General features: G+C 37.4%; 1 protein-coding gene across 2 annotated transcripts in view; it reads left to right on the top strand.

Annotated features, from left to right (window-relative positions):
• Window positions 1-19,106, top strand: part of LRP6 (LDL receptor related protein 6) — a 181,320-nt gene extending 162,214 nt beyond the window's left edge. For both annotated transcript variants that reach the window (XM_059082624.2, XM_059082627.2), the window contains 6 exons: window positions 2,386-2,622; window positions 3,314-3,424; window positions 7,103-7,333; window positions 8,954-9,090; window positions 9,747-9,844; window positions 13,611-19,106. In XM_059082624.2, the coding sequence (XP_058938607.1) occupies window positions 2,386-2,622; window positions 3,314-3,424; window positions 7,103-7,333; window positions 8,954-9,090; window positions 9,747-9,844; window positions 13,611-13,908 (1,112 nt within the window). In that variant the 3' untranslated portion in view covers window positions 13,909-19,106. The remainder of the gene's footprint in view (window positions 1-2,385; window positions 2,623-3,313; window positions 3,425-7,102; window positions 7,334-8,953; window positions 9,091-9,746; window positions 9,845-13,610) is intronic.
• The last annotated feature ends 337 nt before the right edge of the window (window positions 19,107-19,443 follow it).

Genomic DNA, 19,443 nt, shown 5'->3' with positions numbered 1-19,443 from the left:
GGTATTTCAGGGATGTATTTCTCTTCTTGCCTGCGCATCCTCAGTCTCTCGTCTTCAAGGTGCAGCTGATGAGTCTTCCTCATGATCTTTGAAGAAAGCTTCACTAGCTGTTACTGTTGTCCCTTTTTCTGAATGGTAGCACTCGTTAGCCCCATGCAGCTCAGAGTTACATAATCATGTTTTATATTCATTAGTGTGTTCCTAGCCCCAACCAAATTAAAAGCTCTTTAAGGACATGGACCATATTTTATCTATTTTTATTCTCCATATGATCTGTTACAGTGCTCTATACATAATAGGCTCAGATTTCCTCTAAAACATCCCTCAAATTCTCCATGTAAAATGTTCACTTGTAATCTCTATTCTCTATCCAGTATTCTCTGTTTTAAGGATAAAAGGTTTTCTGATCCATAGTCATATAATAAAGTTGTGTTCTCTAGGGAATTTACTAACAGACAAGTTTTTAAAAGGAGTCAGTGGGCCTGTGATACAGTAGTGAAGGCAATGGGCTAAAAGTAAGGAGACTGCCCTTCTAGTCCTCTTTTTTTTTTAGTCACTCTTGTTCATTGGAAGCTCTTTGACCTTGCTGATAACTTAGCCTCTCTGAACCTCAATTTCTTCATTTGCAAAACAAAGAAATTGGGATTGAATGACAGTTCTCCAACTGGTCTCAGCATATTTTTACATTTTAAAGAAATGCTGAGGAGAACTTTTGTTTGCATGGGTTTTATTTATCTGTTTTTACCGTAGGATTTGAAACCAAGAACTTTAAGAAATATTTGTTAAAAAATAACAATAATAAACCTTTACATGTTCTCAAGTTAAAACTGTTAAGAAAATTAACTGTATCTTCTAAAGCAAAATAATTTTAGTGAGAAATATGGCATTATTTTTACATTTTTGTAAATCTCAGATGTTGGGCTAGATTCTCATGTCTACTTCTGCATTCAGTCTGTTGTAGTACGTAATTTTGTTGAAGTACATGAAGAAATTTGGCCTCATACAGATACGAGGAAAATGGGGGACTATAATATAGCCTTTTCAAATAATTATGTACATTTATCTTGAATTCTACACCAAATCTTGACAAGTGGTGGTTTTTTATAGGTTTAGTTGTAATGTGGAACTTGAAACCATATCAGTTCACTTTTCATAGTCTCTTATGTTGAAATCTGTTAATTTATCTTGTGCTCAGAATGGATATTTTACCCATGCACTATTTTGTAACCTTACACTTGGTCACTTGGAAATATTAGAATTCCACTCAGAAATTCCCAGATCTTCAGATTTTGATGCGTTTCATTATACAGTATTGAAAAAAATACCATTAATATTACCACCAATCTCATCATAAAAATATTTAAGTACTAGGAGTCTGTCAAGTTTAGTTTTGGATATAGGTCTTCCAAAATTATAATTTCTGATCGAAAGTTCCAGTGTTATAATTTGCCACAGAAGTACAGTGTTATGATTTGCTATTGTTTTCCTTGAAATAATTGACTCAGTGGTTCATTTTTTTAAAACTTCCTGCCTAATACCCAAGTGCAAATATCGATAGTTTATCTGTCAGTTGTTCTTTCACATCAGAAGGGTGTCCCATTTTAGGTTGCGTTTATAGCTCAGAATGCTTTCCCTTAAGAAACCATCATGGCTGAGGTATGCGACATGAGCTTTATACATGCTTCCCATTTTGTCAGACAGTATTGAGGAGACAGGTACTCAAAGAATTGATTTTAATGTAATTAATATTTTTACTGATTCATCAAGAACATTCTTAAATAAAACTGGCTTCCCCAACGCCCCCCACCCCCGTATGTATGTGACTACGTAGAATGCAGTGACTACTAGTACAGTTTGGTGCCATTGCCTTGAATCTGCTAAGGTGCCAAGAGTTTTACCCACCATGCCTTTTGTGGCACCAGTGCAAGTGACATGTTAATATTATTATCAAATAGTTTCTGTCAATTCCCTGAAAGAGGTCGCAGGTTAGGAACCCCCAGGGGTTTGTGGACCATTATTTGAGAACCTCAGGGCTAGAAGAGTTATGAATTCTAAGGTAACTTTAAAATATTTGGAGGTTGATGATTATAGTGACGATTGTTATGTGTGAGATTATAACGGATTGCAAATTCAGTAATCCTACTTGAATTATAGTATATGAGAAAACTTCTGCCCTACAGTTTTGTAAGTTAGTGAATCTAAATGAAGTACTGTAAAAATTATATTTCTTCTCTGATTCAGTGAGACACTTTATAGATTTTATCTATTATAAAGTGTTTTGTACACGCTAATTATTAAATGGGCTTCACTCAGGTGTCAATGTTTGTACCTCTGTGTGACTATGATTGTGTTTTTGTCACTCCCCTCCCCCTTGTTCATTTGAAGAACCCCCAACATGTTCTCCTCAGCAGTTTACTTGTTTCACGGGAGAAATTGACTGTATCCCTGTGGCTTGGCGGTGCGATGGGTTTACTGAATGTGAAGATCACAGTGATGAGCTCAATTGTCCTGTGTGCTCTGAGTCCCAGTTCCAGTGTGCCAGTGGGCAGTGTATTGACGGTGCCCTGAGGTGCAATGGAGATGCCAACTGCCAGGATAAGTCAGATGAGAAGAACTGTGAAGGTATCTGAAATTCCTAGGCCTGGTTATGGAGTCCTTTTGCAATTAAGTTGTTTGAAATTCAGAGTATTGCTTTGGCTCATTCAGTGGTAGATTTGGGGTTTTTCAACTGTATTTGACTTTATTATTTCTAAACATAGTAGCATGTTCTAAATTGTTTTAATTCACTTAACATGGGTAAGGTGTATACACGTTAGTAAGCTTTGCAAGTTGAGAAATGAGGCCAGAACATTAGACCTGCAGTATGTAAAACTAGTCCTTGTTTCCAATGAGCTCTCAGTTAGTGGATTGATTTATTTATTACAACGTAAAATAATTTCATATTTTCTTCTTTTATCTGCTAACCTTTAACACAGTAAAAAACAACCACGACAAAAACAAAAAAAAAAACAAACAAATTCTCTGGAAATTTTTAGTGTCCAGAAATGCATGTAGAAATCTTTAATTCTTGACAGAATTGTTAGTGAAAGATGAAATTTAGCATAAAGGACAAAATAGGAAATTTTGTGCTGGATTCCTTTGTCTTCTTTTTTCTCTCTCGACCAGTTGAAATCCCCAGAGAATAATTTATAAGTTTTCTCTAAAAGTCTAATTTGTTTTTCATTTGCGCCCAGAAAGCACTTTTTGACTTTTGCCAGAGTTTACCTTTACATGGTAGCAAAAGTAAGAAAACTATTTGCATTTTTTTCCTCAGTGCTTTGCTTAATTGATCAATTCCGCTGCGCCAATGGTCAGTGCATTGGAAAACACAAGAAGTGTGATCATAATTTAGATTGCAGCGACAAATCAGATGAACTGGATTGTTGTAAGTATGACTCAAACCTTGTTTATTACTCTTAAGGGAGAATTTTTAAAGTGCTTTTCCTTTTCTTTATGTGTGAGGTTCACTTACAACCAATATTTCCTTATTAAGAAACAAGTTATTAAGTTAGTTATTTGTGCCAGGGATTTCTTACATTTTGTATTTAATAATTTCTTAGAGACAGTAGTTTTCTTACGTACAAAAATCTTCACAGAAACATTTAGTAAAGCATCAGAAAAGAATATTGTTTTGCCAAAACTAAAGTTAGGAAATTCTCAGTTTAGATATGTAGAAATCAATCAGTGGTCTAAACTTAAGAGTTTCTGAACATTGGTCCATGTTTCAAATCTCCCATTTATTTTCTGGGTAAGTTTCTACCAGTCTCTCAGTGACTTTTTAAGAGCTTCCTTAAAATGCAGCCTGAGGATACTTGAGCCACCATACTGGGGACCTTAGGCTAAATAACCTGTATTTCTTCAGGGTTTGTAACTATTGACTAATGTCCTAAGATAAAACATATCCCAAATTGACAAACAGTTCTGAATGGAATTCAACACAAGCCAGGTCTACCTACCCTGGTTTTGTGGAGTTTAGACAGAACTCATTTTAAAGCTCTTTAATCTTAACAAAGACTTGAAGCTGGTACTTATACAAAATTCAAATGGGAGACTCACTAAAATTTTTGGAAACTATTCATTTATTCAGCAAACATGTGCTGAATACCTACTGTGTGCTGAGGATACATGGTACCTGTACCAAGGTTCTCAGAGTCCTCTGTGGTTGGAGGTAGTAAGAAGAGGGATTTTAAAGCCAGGCAGAGATTGATTTGAATTCTAACTTCACCGCTTACCAGCAATTATTTGCTCTTGTTAGGCCTCAGTTTCTCCATCTTTAAAATGAAGATAATATTTAGCATGGCTGTTGTGAGAAAATTAAATGATTTAATGTATATAAAACATATAGCTTGGCTCATAGTAGGTACTTGATAAAGGAGTGTGATAAATGATATTAAATGTGCTGTAATAGAGATCTATACAAGGATTAGCACAAAGAAGAGAGTAGTCAGATCTTTAGGAATGAAGGTGGGGTTCATCAGGGAAAACGTCTTAGAAAAATGGTGCATAAGGTTGGTGGGTGTTGGTCAGTGAATAGTGTTACTTACGCGGATAAGTGGAGAGATTACATTCCAGGCAGAGGGACTGTCCTGTCCTGCTCAAAACCAGCGTGAAAGGAGCACCTTTGAGAAGTTCCATGTCGATTGGGCTCTGCCAAAATACAGGCTCCTGTCTTGAGGGGTGTCAGGTGGAGATAGCATATGTAAAGGTGAGATCACGACTGTCTAGACTCTTTTCCTCTAAGGAGTCTAGACAGTATTCCAGAATAATGGAGAGCCATTGAAAAACTTACGTGAAGGACTGGTATGGCTACATAATTGTGAAAGCTGTAAAGCCAGATGCATTGGAGGTGATAAGATTATGGCAGGGAAATTTTTTAGATTGGTTTTAGGTTTGAAAATGTTTTGACCACATCAAGAGGAATACAAAGATGTGAGTACACACAAATGAAAGTGTCATACAACAGTATTTACCTGTATTGTGTGGAACTCATTCTGAAGTTTTCTGTTTCAAAATGCTGGTTTCAACCCACTAAGTTGATTTTACCATCTAATAACTTGCAGCCTATAATTTTAAAATGCTTTGGAGGCTATTGTAGTTCCAGCAGAAGACAGTGGAGGTCTAAATCAAGGGGAGCAGTGGTGGTGGAAAGGAGGGAGGGGATAGATTTCAAAGTTATTCCAGAAATAGAATAAAAAGGATTTGGTAACCACTTAGAATTGATAAGTCTAGGTTGACTCACAGGTTACCTCATTGAGTGACTGGAGTCATAAACGAGAATATATGGCAGAGACTAAGAACCCAAGTATCATTTTGTATCTTGACTGTGGATGTCATGTTTAGCTGATGTAGATTTTTAATTACTTTATTTTTGTTTTAAATTTAATTTAAATTCCTTTAATTTGCTACAGGTGCCATCATTTATTTCTAGGAAACATTGACAAATGATGGTGACTATGAGTTCCGTTTGGATTATGTTGCATTAAAGTTGCCCATTGGGTATCCTATTGTAGCTATTCAGAAAGTTAACTATATGGGTCTGTAGCTCAAGAGAGAGAGAGATGGGCTGTTTAGTTTACTAATGTTAATTACTGCTGAGCCAGTAGACGAAATCTCCTCGGGAGAGTAAGCAGTGGAGGAAAATAGCAGGTGGTAGATCTCTGGGAAGCACCTGCACTTGAGGCAGACAGAAGAGAATGAAGCCAACGAGAGGAAACAGCAAATAATCAGATGGTAAAACTGAGAGAGTGGTATCTTGGAAGGATCGGGCATCTTTGAGAAGAAAACAGGAGTCAGCAATATCGAATGTGTAGAAATGTCAGTGAGAAGAAGAGCTTATTGACTATGGCAAATAGGAGAACTTTGACCTTTGCAGACTAGTTTCATTGTGGTAGTGAGGACAGAAGTCTAATTTCAGTGAGTTACGATGTGACCCAGAGACTAAGAATTGGAGATGGTGAGTGTAAACCGTTCTTTCTTGAAGGTTGGCGTTAGAAAGGAATGCCAGTGCTCTGAAAACGAATGAGGAAGGTGGGCTGTTGCTCACAAGGACTAAGGAGTCTGTGCCTCAGGGTCCATAGGTGATAACATGGGACTGGCAGCCCCTACATATTATGTAACTTAGTGATGTTGTTTTCTCTCATTTCTTGGATTTAATCATAGGGTGAGTTAGCTATGTGGATGGGCGCTTTTGAGGCCAGATGAAGCAGAAGGAAGGTTTTTAAAGGATCTGCAATTGTGCAGTATAGTCTGACTATTCAGAATGGAAGGATTTTCCTTCTGAATAGGAGAGTAACGTTCGGAATCTGATGAGCCCTTTTGCTCTTTCCCTCTACCTCTAATATTGATGCCCTCTGCTTCCAAAACCTCAGATAGCTCAGGGGTTCCATGAAAATAGATGTCATGGGCATCTCATGCTCTGGCTTTTCTTTCTGAGTCCTCGGGTACTTAAGTATCAGAGACCTTATATTCCTTGCCCTCAGGCAACTAGACTCACCCTTAGGGCAGCAGTATGTTGGGCCTGAGAGCTAATGCTCACCTGTAGCTTCTACTCTCTCTTCACCAGGCCTAAGTGTCACTTTTCAGACCTAAAATCAAGCTCAGAGCTGGTTTTGGCTTCTTTACCATTCCAGGTAAAACATTTGATGACTTTTCCAGGTCCATCCCTTCTGACCCTAAAATTTTCTCTGAAATTCCAAAGTAACCTTTATTGATTTTTATGGTATACAGAATGAAGTAGGATAGATTTTATCTATATATATGGTTTTAAGCTTCTTAATGGTGTTTAAGTCTATAATTAACATTTTTGTTATTGATTTACAATTATACTTCCGAATGTATTGTTCTGTGTCTGTTTTCACTGAAGGATAATTCGTTTTGATTCCTAACAATGACGTTTATGTATATATCCGTGGGGCATATGATGTATATGTGTTCATGAAAGAGAAAAGTGTTTACGAGTTGTCTTCATTAGTCCCACGTTCTGCTTGCAAGCCCTCTTTTTAATTACTGTTTTGAACCTACAGTTGTTTTTCCATTATATAACTGTACTGCATTCCCATTTTAGATCCAACTGAGGAGCCAGCACCACAGGCCACCAATACAGTTGGCTCGGTTATTGGAGTAATTGTTACCATTTTTGTGTCTGGAACCATATACTTTATTTGCCAGAGGATGTTGTGTCCACGTATGAAGGGCGATGGGGAAACCATGACTAATGACTATGTAGTTCATGGACCAGCTTCTGTGCCCCTTGGTTATGTGCCACACCCAAGCTCTTTGTCAGGATCTCTTCCAGGTGAGCTGAGACTGATCCATTGAGAACCAAGTCTTGGGTCCTGGCGAGACTGCCACGTTTCCCTTATGGAGACAGAATACTGCCCACAGTCTATGTCAGTGTAGACCACTTTGAATAATTATAAGAACAAATGTTCTCTTTTACTTTTAGCAACTTCTCTTTACCCAGAAGTCCTTAGGTATGGTTTGGTAGAAATTGCCAAAGGATATAAAGCAAATATATGTACATACAAGCATTTATATGTAATATATTTACTGCATATACTGCATTTCTGGATGTGCTCTGCTGAAAATGAATCAACTGGTCATTTGGTGAAAAGAGTCATAAACCACAATTCTTTAGGTTCACTACCAAGAGACCTCAGTACTACTGAGCCCAGGAATTAAAGGAGGCCAAAAAATGAAGATTCCTTTTCAGCAAACAGAGATTTAGAAATACCTGAGTGATAGCAGGGAGGTATATATCATCTTATGTTTTCTCCTAACTTAGGTGATGACAGTGGGAGTAGGTTTTGTTCAAACATAGCCAAGTTGCCAGATGTTCTATACTTGGGAGAGACCATATTGCTCTAGGGACGTACAGCTTTAAAAAAAAAAAAAAAAATTTATTTATTTATGGCTTTGTTGGGTCTTTGTTGCTGCGCGTGGGCTTTTTCTAGTTGCGGCGAGCCGGGGCCACTCTTCGTTCCCGTGCACGGGCTTCTCATTGCGGTGGCCTCTCCCTCTGTGGAGCACGGGTTCTAGGCGCGCAGGCTTCGGTAGCTGTGGCTCGCGGACTCCAGAGCACGGGCTCAGTAGCTGTGACGCACAGGCCTATCTGCTCCGCGGCATGTGGGATCCTCCAGGACCAGGGCTTGAACCCGTGTCCCCTGCATTGGCAGGCGGATTCTCAACCACTGCACCACCAGGGAAGCCCCAGCTTTCTTTTCAATGCATTTTGGTACCCTCAGTGAAAAGAAACCTTTCTTGTGATGAATATGCAGAAAGAGATACCAGGCCAAGAGCCCTGTGAAAATAACTTATTCTGGATGTTAACGTTAAGGAAACGTGTGATTTTTAAAACTGTTAATGATTCCTTGTTACCATACCTAACTTTGTTAGTGGAATTTGGGAAGTCACTTTGAAAAAAATGGAATTTCTTCTTTTACCTTGTAGTTGTGATTCCACCAACATTTGCATCCAGTAGATAAAGCAGTAATCTCCCATGCAGTGAATTTATGCCCTTAAAAATGGGTTTAGTTTTCTTTTGAGCAGATCTATTACTTAATGTGCCCTGCTTTGCAGCCTCCACTCTCCACAGTTCTTTCTTTCTCAGATCCTCTAAGAGGTTGAAAACCTCTCAGTTTGAACAGCTCTGCTTCCATTCTGGGGAAGAGGAAGGGCTGGGAGCTATTCTTGGCCTTGTTCTAGGCCAGCTCTCAGTGGAAGTGTCCACTTCTAGGGAACATTTGTTTCTCTTTTCCGTTAAGTGTTTTCAACTATCACTGGGAAAAGAGGGCATAAATTGTTTTAACGCCAACCTATCTGACTATTGGTATTTGTAATTCTAGTACTGAATAAAATTATTTCATGCATTTTTATAGATCTTATTCAACTTCAGTATGATCCTCCTTCATTTTAGGAATGTCTCGAGGTAAATCAATGATAAGCTCCCTCAGTATCATGGGGGGAAGCAGCGGACCCCCTTATGACCGAGCTCATGTCACAGGAGCATCGTCAAGTAGTTCTTCAAGCACCAAAGGCACTTACTTCCCTGCAGTAAGCAGTCTGTTTTCCTTTGTTCACTTTGAATACTAAGATAAACAGGATCTTAGATTTTTAACTTATTTAAATGTGGATACTCAGTGATGGTAATATAAAAAGTTTTTTAGTATAGAATTTAGGTATATAAGGCTCAAAGAATTCACCACCACGTGAGCACTTAGAAACCTTTCTTTAAGTTTACTGTGTAGCAACCAGCATATTTGAAAACACTGACATTAATTTCATATACTGGGTAAAAGTAGAACTATTGAATAGTACCTCCTGAGAGGCTAAGGACCTTCATTCTATGACCTCCCAAGAGAAGATGCACACCTGGTATTTCTCCTAAGTCAGTAATTTTTCTCTAAACATTTATAATTTTGAAAACTCAGAACCCAGTTGTGCTACACTTAAACCAGTGACTTGTAGATTACAGATTTCCTTCTCATCACCTTGTGCTGTTCAGCCATAATGAAATTGTGTCTTGGCGGGTGGAGAGCCACAGTCCTGAAGTATTACTTTAGGTCAGTTCTTTGAAAAAGGATTGTGCTACTAGTGTAATGGAAAGGAATATGAACAGAGATGAAGGAAAAGAAGTTGAAAAAAGGCTAATGGTCTCTGTCTGGAATAGACTCTTCTTATTTCAATAATTTGATTATTTTTCCTTTTAGATTTTGAACCCTCCGCCATCCCCGGCCACAGAGCGATCACATTACACTATGGAATTTGGTTATTCTTCAAACAGTCCTTCTACTCATAGGTCCTACAGGTAATACACATCCTCCTCCAGCATAAATCGAAGTATTTATTAGAAGCAAGTATTCTAGTTGTGAGTTTGCTGTAGCCCTGAATGAGTAGATGATGGTCACCAAGAGAGAATAGGCATCTTGTCTTGGTAATGCTGATATTGCCCCTACCACAAATCCTTTTCTTTGAGGGCATTATACTTTTTTAAAATTGAAGTATAGTTGATGTACAATACTATATAAGTTACAGGTGTACAGTATAGTGATTCGCAATTTTTAGGGGTTATATTCCATTTATAGTTATTATAAAATATTGGCTATTCCCTGTGTTGTACAATATATCCTTGTAGCTTATTTTATACCTAAAAGATTATACCTCTTATTCCCCTGCCCCTAAATTGCCCCTCCCCACTTCTCTCTCCCCAGTAGTAACCACTAGTTTGTTCTCTATATCTGTGGGCCTGCTTCTTTTCTGTTATATTCACTAATTTGTTGTATTTTTTAAATTCCACATATAATTGATATCATACAGTATTTGTCTTTCTCTCTCTGACTTATTTCACTTAGCTCAATACCCTCCAAGTCCATCCATGTTATTGCAAATGGCAGTGTCTTTCTTTTTTATGGCTGAATAGTATTCCGTTTTTGTGTGTGTGTGTGTGTGTGTGTGTGTGTGTGTGTGTGCGTGCGCGCGCCACATTTTCTTTATCCATTCATGTGTTGATGGACACTTAGTTTGCTTCCATATCTTGGCAATTGTAATAATGCTGCTGGGAACATTGGGGTGCATATATGTTTTCGAATTAGTGTTTCCATTTTTTCAGATATATACCCAGGAGCGGAATTGCTGGGTCATATGATAGTTCTATTTTAGTTTTTTGAGAAACCTCCATACTGTTTTCCACATCAATTTGCAGTCCCACTAACAGTGTACAAGGGTTCTCTTTTCTCTACATCCTGCCAGTGTTTGTTATTTGTGTTCTTTTTGATGATAGCCCTTCTGACAGGTGTGAAGTGATACCTCATTGTGGTTTTGATTTGCATTTTGCTGATGATAGCAATGTCAAGCATCTTCTCATGTGCCTGTTGGCCATCTGCATTTCCTCTTTGGAAGAATGTCTGTTCGGGTCTTCATGGCACTATACATTTTTTAAACAGAGTAAAAAATGCTGTCTTTTAAAGTATTAAGGTAGAGCCCCCAGGCTTTGGCAGTATTCTAAGGAAGTTACCCCGCAAAGTGACTTGATTGCAAAATAGGTTACTGCTGAGGTTAGGTTTGATTGATAGTCTTCAGTGGAATATTGGGATAAAACTAAGGTTGGGAGCGTTATGGGAACTCTAAAACAGCAGGAGTATTAAGGGAACAGAATTTGAGAAAAGTTGAGAGAAGCTTAAGTTCACCTCTTGCTTACATATGTTATTACAATCTGGAATGAAAAGTTTCTCATATAGTTGCATGGAATAAATCATGACTCACTAAAATAACTGAAATGTATTTGTAAGCCAGAAATGGGGGGGATTATGCCTTTGTGCTGATTCGTGAGGCTGTAGAGCTAGGGATGAGCAAGTTAAGTCCTAGTGTGTCATCTTTCGACTTATTCGCGAGGCCAGCAGAAAGTCAAAAACTTACGCGCTCTCTCACTTAGTGCCCAGTGTTTATTGCCATCCCTCAAGTGCCTGTTATCTTCGAGATCAGGCGTTTTCTAGCATATTCCAGTCAGATGGCCCTGATACATAACCTTATAGATGTGTAGAAAGCAAGTGGAAATTGTTTATAGTATCTCCTTCACAATTCTCATTTCAGTTTATGGGTAAGATAGGCATGGCTCTGAACTGATTGTTTTTATGTTTTATTGTAAATGTTGCTTTCCCTACCACAGGTTTGTTCTAAAAAGCCAAATAGAAAGGCAGAAACCTGAAAATTGAAAACACAAAAGGAAAGACCTAAAATTTTACTTTAAAAAAATTAATTTCCTTAAATTGAATAAAACACTGTTTGGTTCAAGTAAACATAATTGCATCAAAAACAATTCTTACTTAACCATTTCCCACATCCTCATATTAAGCCCAGTTTATTTCTTCAGAGTGAAACTTTTTATCATTTGTTGAATTTTTTGTCTAGCTTAAAGTTTGTGAAACTTAAAAGAATTTTGTTAATTCTATTTCCTTTCGTTCTCTCCTCTTTTATTTTTTCTCCCATGAACATGAAATTTGGGCCTTTTAAATGTAGAGCCAACAAATTTCTCCAAGGCTCGCCACCTGACTGGACAGAAAGATAAGACCTAAAAAATACTATGACATCATGTTAGTACTGGTAGTAAAAATGCTCGAGAACCTGCTTGGCAGGTCATGTAACTTTTGGTCTTTTGCAGCCATTTCTTTTCATACCACTGAGGCCTTGCCTCACATGGCTTTTATCCTAAGGTGTTATCTGGCACTCTGTATCGCTAGGTATTTTATAAATCGTTACTTCAGTTTTACACTTGCTCTTGCCCTACTCTTGCAGTCATTTTGTTTGATAGGGAAGCATATAAATAAATTTTGATTGAGATAAATATGAAATAAGATCAGCTTTACTATACCTAGACTATGAATGGTATAAGAAGTTATAGATAGAAGTAGAAATGATAGAAAAGCCAGCAACTTGTCAGCTCTTATTTTCACTAGTACATTTCTCTCTTTCCAGTGCCTTTTTCTTTAGTTGGCCATGCTACAGACTTGACTTAACAGCTATAGATTACTTGAAAAGGTAGCTTAAAAGGTGTAAAAAATAAATTAGGACTCTGAAATACGTATTAGAAAATTCACTGGTCCTGTATGGATACCTAGAATTTATCTTTTTTTTTTTTTTTTTTGGTGGTACGCGGGCCTCTCACTGTTGTGGCCTCTCCCGTTGCGGAGCACAGGCTCCGGACGCGCAGGCTCAGCGGCCATGGCTCACGGGCCCAGCCGCTCTGCGGCATGTGGGATCCTCCCGGACCGGGGCACGAACCCGCGTCCCCTGCATCGGCAGGCAGACTCCCAACCACTGCGCCACCAGGGAAGCCCTAGAATTTATCATTTTGATGTTCAGTTAGAGCCACTCTTATGACAATATGCTTGTCTATATACAGGGCATCAACACTCCTTCCCCCAAACCACAGCAGTTTCCCTTTGCTGATAGTAATAATAATGGGATAGATAAGCTCCTTAGGCTGTCTACCAAAATTCAGCCTGGCTTGTACAGTATTTGAGTTGTAAAGAGAGAGTGAAGTCTTCAGACATAATTAAATTATTCATCAGGTAAATCATAGATCGTTTAAGGAGTATTGAGAGAATGCTAGCATGTTTGAGTAATGTAAGATGATAAAGACCCATTCTTCTCACAGATCATGGAGAGGCAGAAATTGGTGAGGTCCACTATATAGACTAAATCCAAAATGTATAACTGAGAGATTTTCCAAAGATGACCATTAAATACAACTTTGAATAGTTCTTTTTTATTCTATGATACAGGGTAACTTAAAGATACAAGCACATACCCAGAGGCTAGAATGGGTTCACCTCTGCATTCCCATTCTATCCACATTTAATTGCCTCTAATCACATTTTATCTACAAATATGAAACACATGCTATCTTCCTCCTCCAATCTGCCATGGAAAACTGCCTCTTGGTTGGTGCAGCCTTAAATTGTAGTAGCTTATCGTCTTGCAGGTGAAGTTTGCGTTTAATACCTCTGTATTCTGATAGAGAAAACCACCTCTCCAGAACCCTGACTCAGCCTCTCCTGATTTTCTCCCTATGCCAGCTACAGGCCGCACAGTTACCGGCACTTTGCACCGCCCACCACACCCTGCAGTACAGATGTTTGTGACAGTGACTACGCTCCCAGCCGGAGAATAATGACCTCAGTGGCCACAGCCAAGGGCTACACTAGTGACTTGAACTATGACTCAGAGCCTGTGCCTCCGCCTCCCACGCCCCGAAGCCAGTACTTGTCGGCAGAAGAGAACTATGAAAGCTGCCCACCTTCTCCATACACAGAGAGGAGCTACTCTCATCACCTCTACCCACCGCCGCCCTCTCCCTGTACAGACTCCTCCTGAGGAGGGGCCCTCCTCCTCTGACTGCCTCCCACACGAAAGTGTAAACACGAATTCGGTTGAGATCTGGAGGGGGGGAGGGAGCTCTTCGAGAAGGGTGAGGCAGACCATGTACAGATAAAAATTATAAATGGGGTAGGGCATACTGGAGATATTTGTACAGAAGGAAAGATATTTATATATTTTCTTAAAACAGCACATTTGCTGCTTGTGCCATAAAAATTTGTATAAAAAATAAATTTGTACTAAAAGTTTTATTTTTGCAAACTAAATACACAAAGCATGCCTTAAACCCAGTGAAGTGACTGAGTACAAAGGAAACAGGAATAATAAAGGCATCACTGACCAGGAATGTCTGGGCTTTATTGATACCAAAAAAAAAAAAGAAGAAGAAGAAGAAGAAAAAAATTATAAAGTCCATCTCAGAGCAGCAAACTATAGATACTTGGAAGTAGCCAAATGACCTTCATGTTAACTAACATTTGAAGGCCAGCAGATTTAAGAAATGAAAGGAAAAAAAAAAAGAAATAATACTAACTTTGGATAAAGGGCTTTGTTTTCTCTAGGAATCCAACAATTTTATCGAGGAAAATAGATATTTATAAAAATCCATTTGGGGTGCTGCTGTTGTGGGAGAGATCAGCTGTCTGGTAAGATGCTATGGGGCCGTTTGTTGTGCAAGTCTTCTGTCCCTACCTTAAAACTCACCCCTCTGTCATGTATTAATTTTTTTCCCTGGGTGTTTTCATCTTCCTTCCTCCCCTAGCAGTATTGTAGGGTATTTTGCCAAAATAGCATAATTTATTCACAGTTTTTTATCTGAGGATTGATAAAATGGAATTTTCTAAATTAAGTTTTCATTTTAATATTTCTACCAGCTCTGTACCGCAGTCAGCTTAGCTCTTCATTTGGACCGCTGTGTTCGCATAATGATCAAAGGTTAGACATGTTACTGCTCCTCTTCCAAGATTGTTTTAATGCTCATTAAAATGTCTTTTTACAACACATATAGACAATGTTTAAGAGTTACAAATTTAACCATTAAGTTTTGTTGTAAATTAATCATATATCCTTGCAGTACTTTCAGCATATGATATCACAGTATGAAATCACTTTTATATGTATCTTTCCTAGTAAAACATTTAAATATGTTCCGGTTAGAGACAATCTATTTAAAAAGAGAATTTTTTGTTATCGTTGGGTTTTCCCTTCATTAACTGTTGGTGACATTTTCATGTTCTTTAGGCCAATTTTTCTCAGAATGATCTCTACATACATACCTCTTCTAATGTGTGACATGAGTTTAATATCTTTCTGTTACCTAATGTGAAGGTTAGATTGTTTTCAAATTATCCATGAATTATTCTTGTAATCACCTCATATATTTTTTATGTGTCTTCTCTCTTATTCCATGATGGATTAAGATGATTTAACAAATTTAACAATATGGATTACACGAGAAGGCAAACTATTAACTTCTCAGCTGTCAGAACTCGGGTGGAGGGGAATATTTGAAGGCTCTTATGTAATCTGCCTGACCTGTGTGGTACTGGGGCTGCTTCATCTTCAGCTGTCAGGGCTGACCTGTGGAATGATTCTAGCACTGCTCTGCCACCTTGCCAGAAGTTGGTTTCCTGCTTTTTACATGTCTCCAGAATTTCTCTGCTGAAGTTGAATGTGTTTTTAAACTAATGTATTTTTTACCTTAACAGGTGTTGGTCGGTTGTTATCAAATGATTTTTTTTTTTTAATTCTGTTTTGTTGAGGCCTCTCTGGATTTCAGGACCGAAGAGAAAACAGTGGAAGAAGGGATTCAGAATTTTGGTAGAGGTGAACTAACTGTTTAAACAATTTAAAAATATACCTAAGTAATCTTTTTAAAGAGAAAAAAACACGGTTTCAGAGTAATGCTTAGATTATTGGGAGTACCTTATATGAATCAGGTGCACTTGATATTGCATATAAATAAATGGTAATCCATTAGTATCTTGCATTTCAGTCAGACGAATGTTAACTCTTCCTGTTGATGGAACAGAGGGCTCAAGTTCTAACAAAATGGACATTGAAGTTGCGTTCTGTGACACACAAGGGCGCTTGATGCTCAAATGAAGATGGAAAGGTTAGCAATAACTGGGTATCACTTAGAATTTGAGAATTCTGTATGTTTACATTTTTTAATGTGCATCTTTATCTAGTGGGCTTCCCATGTGGAAACTTGCACTATAATGAACTAAGAAGAATATTGCCTTGTTATATCTCAGTTCAAGTGCTTGTACTGTGATGGCAATGGCCTCTTCTTGCAAAATACTAATTTGTGTGCCAATTTGTTTGAAATTATTTGAAGGCAGTTCAGCTTAATCTCAGAATCCTCTTTCTTGGTATTTGAGATGGATTCTTAACATTTTGGGGAGTACCTTTCAATGAGAGAATTGTCAAAATTCAGGAAAGATTTATTGACCCTCATAACATATGGACAGTTAAGCTTAAAAGTAGACTATCTTGATTATTAAACACAAGATCTTTAATTGGAAGATAAATTAATATATGAGAGCACAGATCAGGGGAAAAAGGGAAAATGTGTTTTGAATTTGGAGTATTGCTAGATTCATTATCCATGCTGGGGGGCAATGAATAAAATTTCATTATATTCCTTAAATGCGAAAGTATTCATTGTGATTGTATGGCGTGAAGTATGCCCAGTTACTGACGTCATTAAAATTATCTGAGAATTGAAATTCAGCATAGCATGCTTTCTGTGCCCTGTAGTAAGCTATTCTTCACTGAAGTGGTCTTTTATAATTCTGAACTTTTATAATCTTGAACTTGGCTCCTGCAGAGCCCTGGTTTTCTGAACAGTGGCCCAAAGGATTTTGTTGCTTATATCAGATAATGGCATATTCACAATGTAAAAAACAGTTAAGGCATAGAATTTTCTCAATATTAATTTTTCTTTCAGGAAATTTTGTTATGCCTCTGACACTTGCTATAACTCTTCTAACTAGCACATCATGAGATACGTTTAGCAGAAAATTATCATTATTTTAATTTTAATATAAAAATACTTTGTGATGTACTACCAAGAGCTTATCTGACCCTTCAATAAGTTTGAGAACAGCTATTCTAAAGGGTTGATATGTATTTAGAAATGAAGTCTTTACAGTACATTTTCATGTAATATAGGCCAGTAATTGGGGGTGGGGGCTTTTGAGCAGTAAAATTTTAAGATGATTGAGGATTGTATGTTTTCATGATTTAAAAATACTCCAAAGTCAATCATTTGTATACAACCAACTCATTTGATATTAAGACATTGTTAAGGTATAAAAATAGCCACCATCCTTATTAGGTAGAAATTAGTTTGGAGGGAAAATTTTTTTCTTTTGCTGTAAAAGCTCATTAATGAAGAATACTTCACGTAGGGTTGGTAACTGTGACTTAATCTGTTACTGAACTGTGTATATTTATGTGACCTGATAGCAGTAATCATAGTATAGAGACTATTTACTTTGGGTACAAAAGAAAGGCTTGCCTTAAGCAAGCAAACCTGGCTCTGCGATAGGTCTGCTGCTATTGTTTCTCTGTCAAGTCCTGTGCCTCGACTAGATTCTTAAAAGTGTAGTTTTAAAAATTGCTTTATCTCTTGCAGGGGGAAACTTGCCACTTCATTGATTTGCATGCCATAAAAGCAGCATGTTGGTTATTACCATTACACATCTAACAAGATTCAGAAACAAAAATCTTGGCCTTTTCACGTCCCCCAAGTATGTCAAACTTTTAATAAGCGCAGTACTTCATTCTGAATAATGACATGAATAGTATGTCTGGAGTGTGGGTATGAGTATGTGATTATCCGGTGGCTGACAAATGTTTGAGCAGGAATAAATGAGACTGTACACTAAGTGTAGACATGGACTGAGTCTTAAAGAAGTTCATAATCGAGCATTGTTTAAAACATGTTCTCAGGATTCTTAAACTCAAGAAAATTTAATTTTATTTGGTACCCCTTTCCTTATCCCAAACCTAAAATGAACCAAGAGAAATAACAGATGATTTTACAAAGTACTAGTAGCATATGGTTGGTTTCTGACTTCTGGGATTGCATCATGTCACAATAGGCTCAAAATTTAGCTTTTGAAATTCTCAGACTTCTAAAGGACTTTGGACCCTAAAGCATAACATTTTACTCTTATAATTTTGAAAGATTTTAAAAATTGTGAACCATATACTCGGGATATTTGTTTGATTGGATTCTGCCTTTTGTTAAACTAAGCCTATACCTGAGCGGAGAGGGAGGTAGATTATTCAGTTAATCTAGATGATTTAGAATGAAATTACTGACCTCATGCTTCTTCAGTCAAGATCAATTTTACTGGTTTTTTTGTTTTGGGGGTTTTTTTTCATAAGGCATTCTTAAACCATTCTTAAGTTATTGCTGAAAAAAATCGTCATGACTTTACAGGTAGAATTATAAAGTAAGTGATATCTTGTACTCAGAAGTGGAATATAGCCCTAACAATTAGATTTCCCATTACTTAGGGTGTGCCCAGTAGTTAACACCAAAGAATTATACAATGTGCTTTTGCTTAACTGTCCATTCTTTTTTTAAAAGAAAAGAATTTTTTTAATTATTAAAAAAATTTTAAATCAAATATAAGGGCAGGGATATAGATAAATATATAGATAGAGAGATCTCTGTGTATATGTCTCTAAATATCAATGCCTAAATATGAATATTAGAAAATAAGGCAAAGTCTGATTAAACCTAACATTACATGAAATTAAGTATCTGGGCTTAGTTGAGGACATTTTATTATAATAAGAGTAAAGAGGATACTGAGATGCTTAAGCTGGACTAGCCTTATTTGCAAGTGAAGGATCTGGTGCTGCTTTCAGATGTTTTATCCTCTGTGTTTTAAAATTTTTTCTTAAGCTTTAATCTTCGTCATTGTCTTAAAGTCAGCTGGTGTTTCTTGTTCATGGACTTTGGTACGATGGTGCTTTGCAAGGATGTATTTATATTTTAATGACCAACATTTGGTCAGCCCTTGTCCACTATTCACTTCCCCCTTTTTGTAAAATAAGTGCTTTAATTTTAAACTGTATAAAAATACCTTGTATAAATCCCCTTTTTGATTATTACAATAAGTTGAGTTGTAACAAATGAAATGTTGATTTTTATAATAAAACAGTGGAAAATACAAGTGTCATTTCTTCAGCAAGAAATTAAAAAACAGTTGACTGTGCTTTGCTATGATATATGAATGTTGTGTTTCAGACACAACAAAACCCACCTTTATTGTTTGCATTTCAAATAAAATACAACTTTGGAAGAGAGGTTTGAGAAGGGCTGTTGCTTAGTGCAGTGCTGACAATACCTGTGATTGGGAACAGAATAAGGAAAAGTTGGGTCTGCTTACCCACTGCACAGCAAAGCCAATCTACTGATACCGGGTTGTGGTGAAGGAAAGTACAGCATTTATTTGCAGGGTGCCAAGCAAGAAGAATGGGCAGTTTGTGCTCCAAAGACCCAAACTCCCT

This window comes from Kogia breviceps, chromosome 12, assembly GCF_026419965.1.
Source record: "Kogia breviceps isolate mKogBre1 chromosome 12, mKogBre1 haplotype 1, whole genome shotgun sequence".
In the NCBI taxonomy this organism is placed as follows: Eukaryota; Metazoa; Chordata; class Mammalia; order Artiodactyla; family Physeteridae; genus Kogia; species Kogia breviceps.
This window is presented reverse-complemented; position numbering and strand designations above follow the sequence as displayed.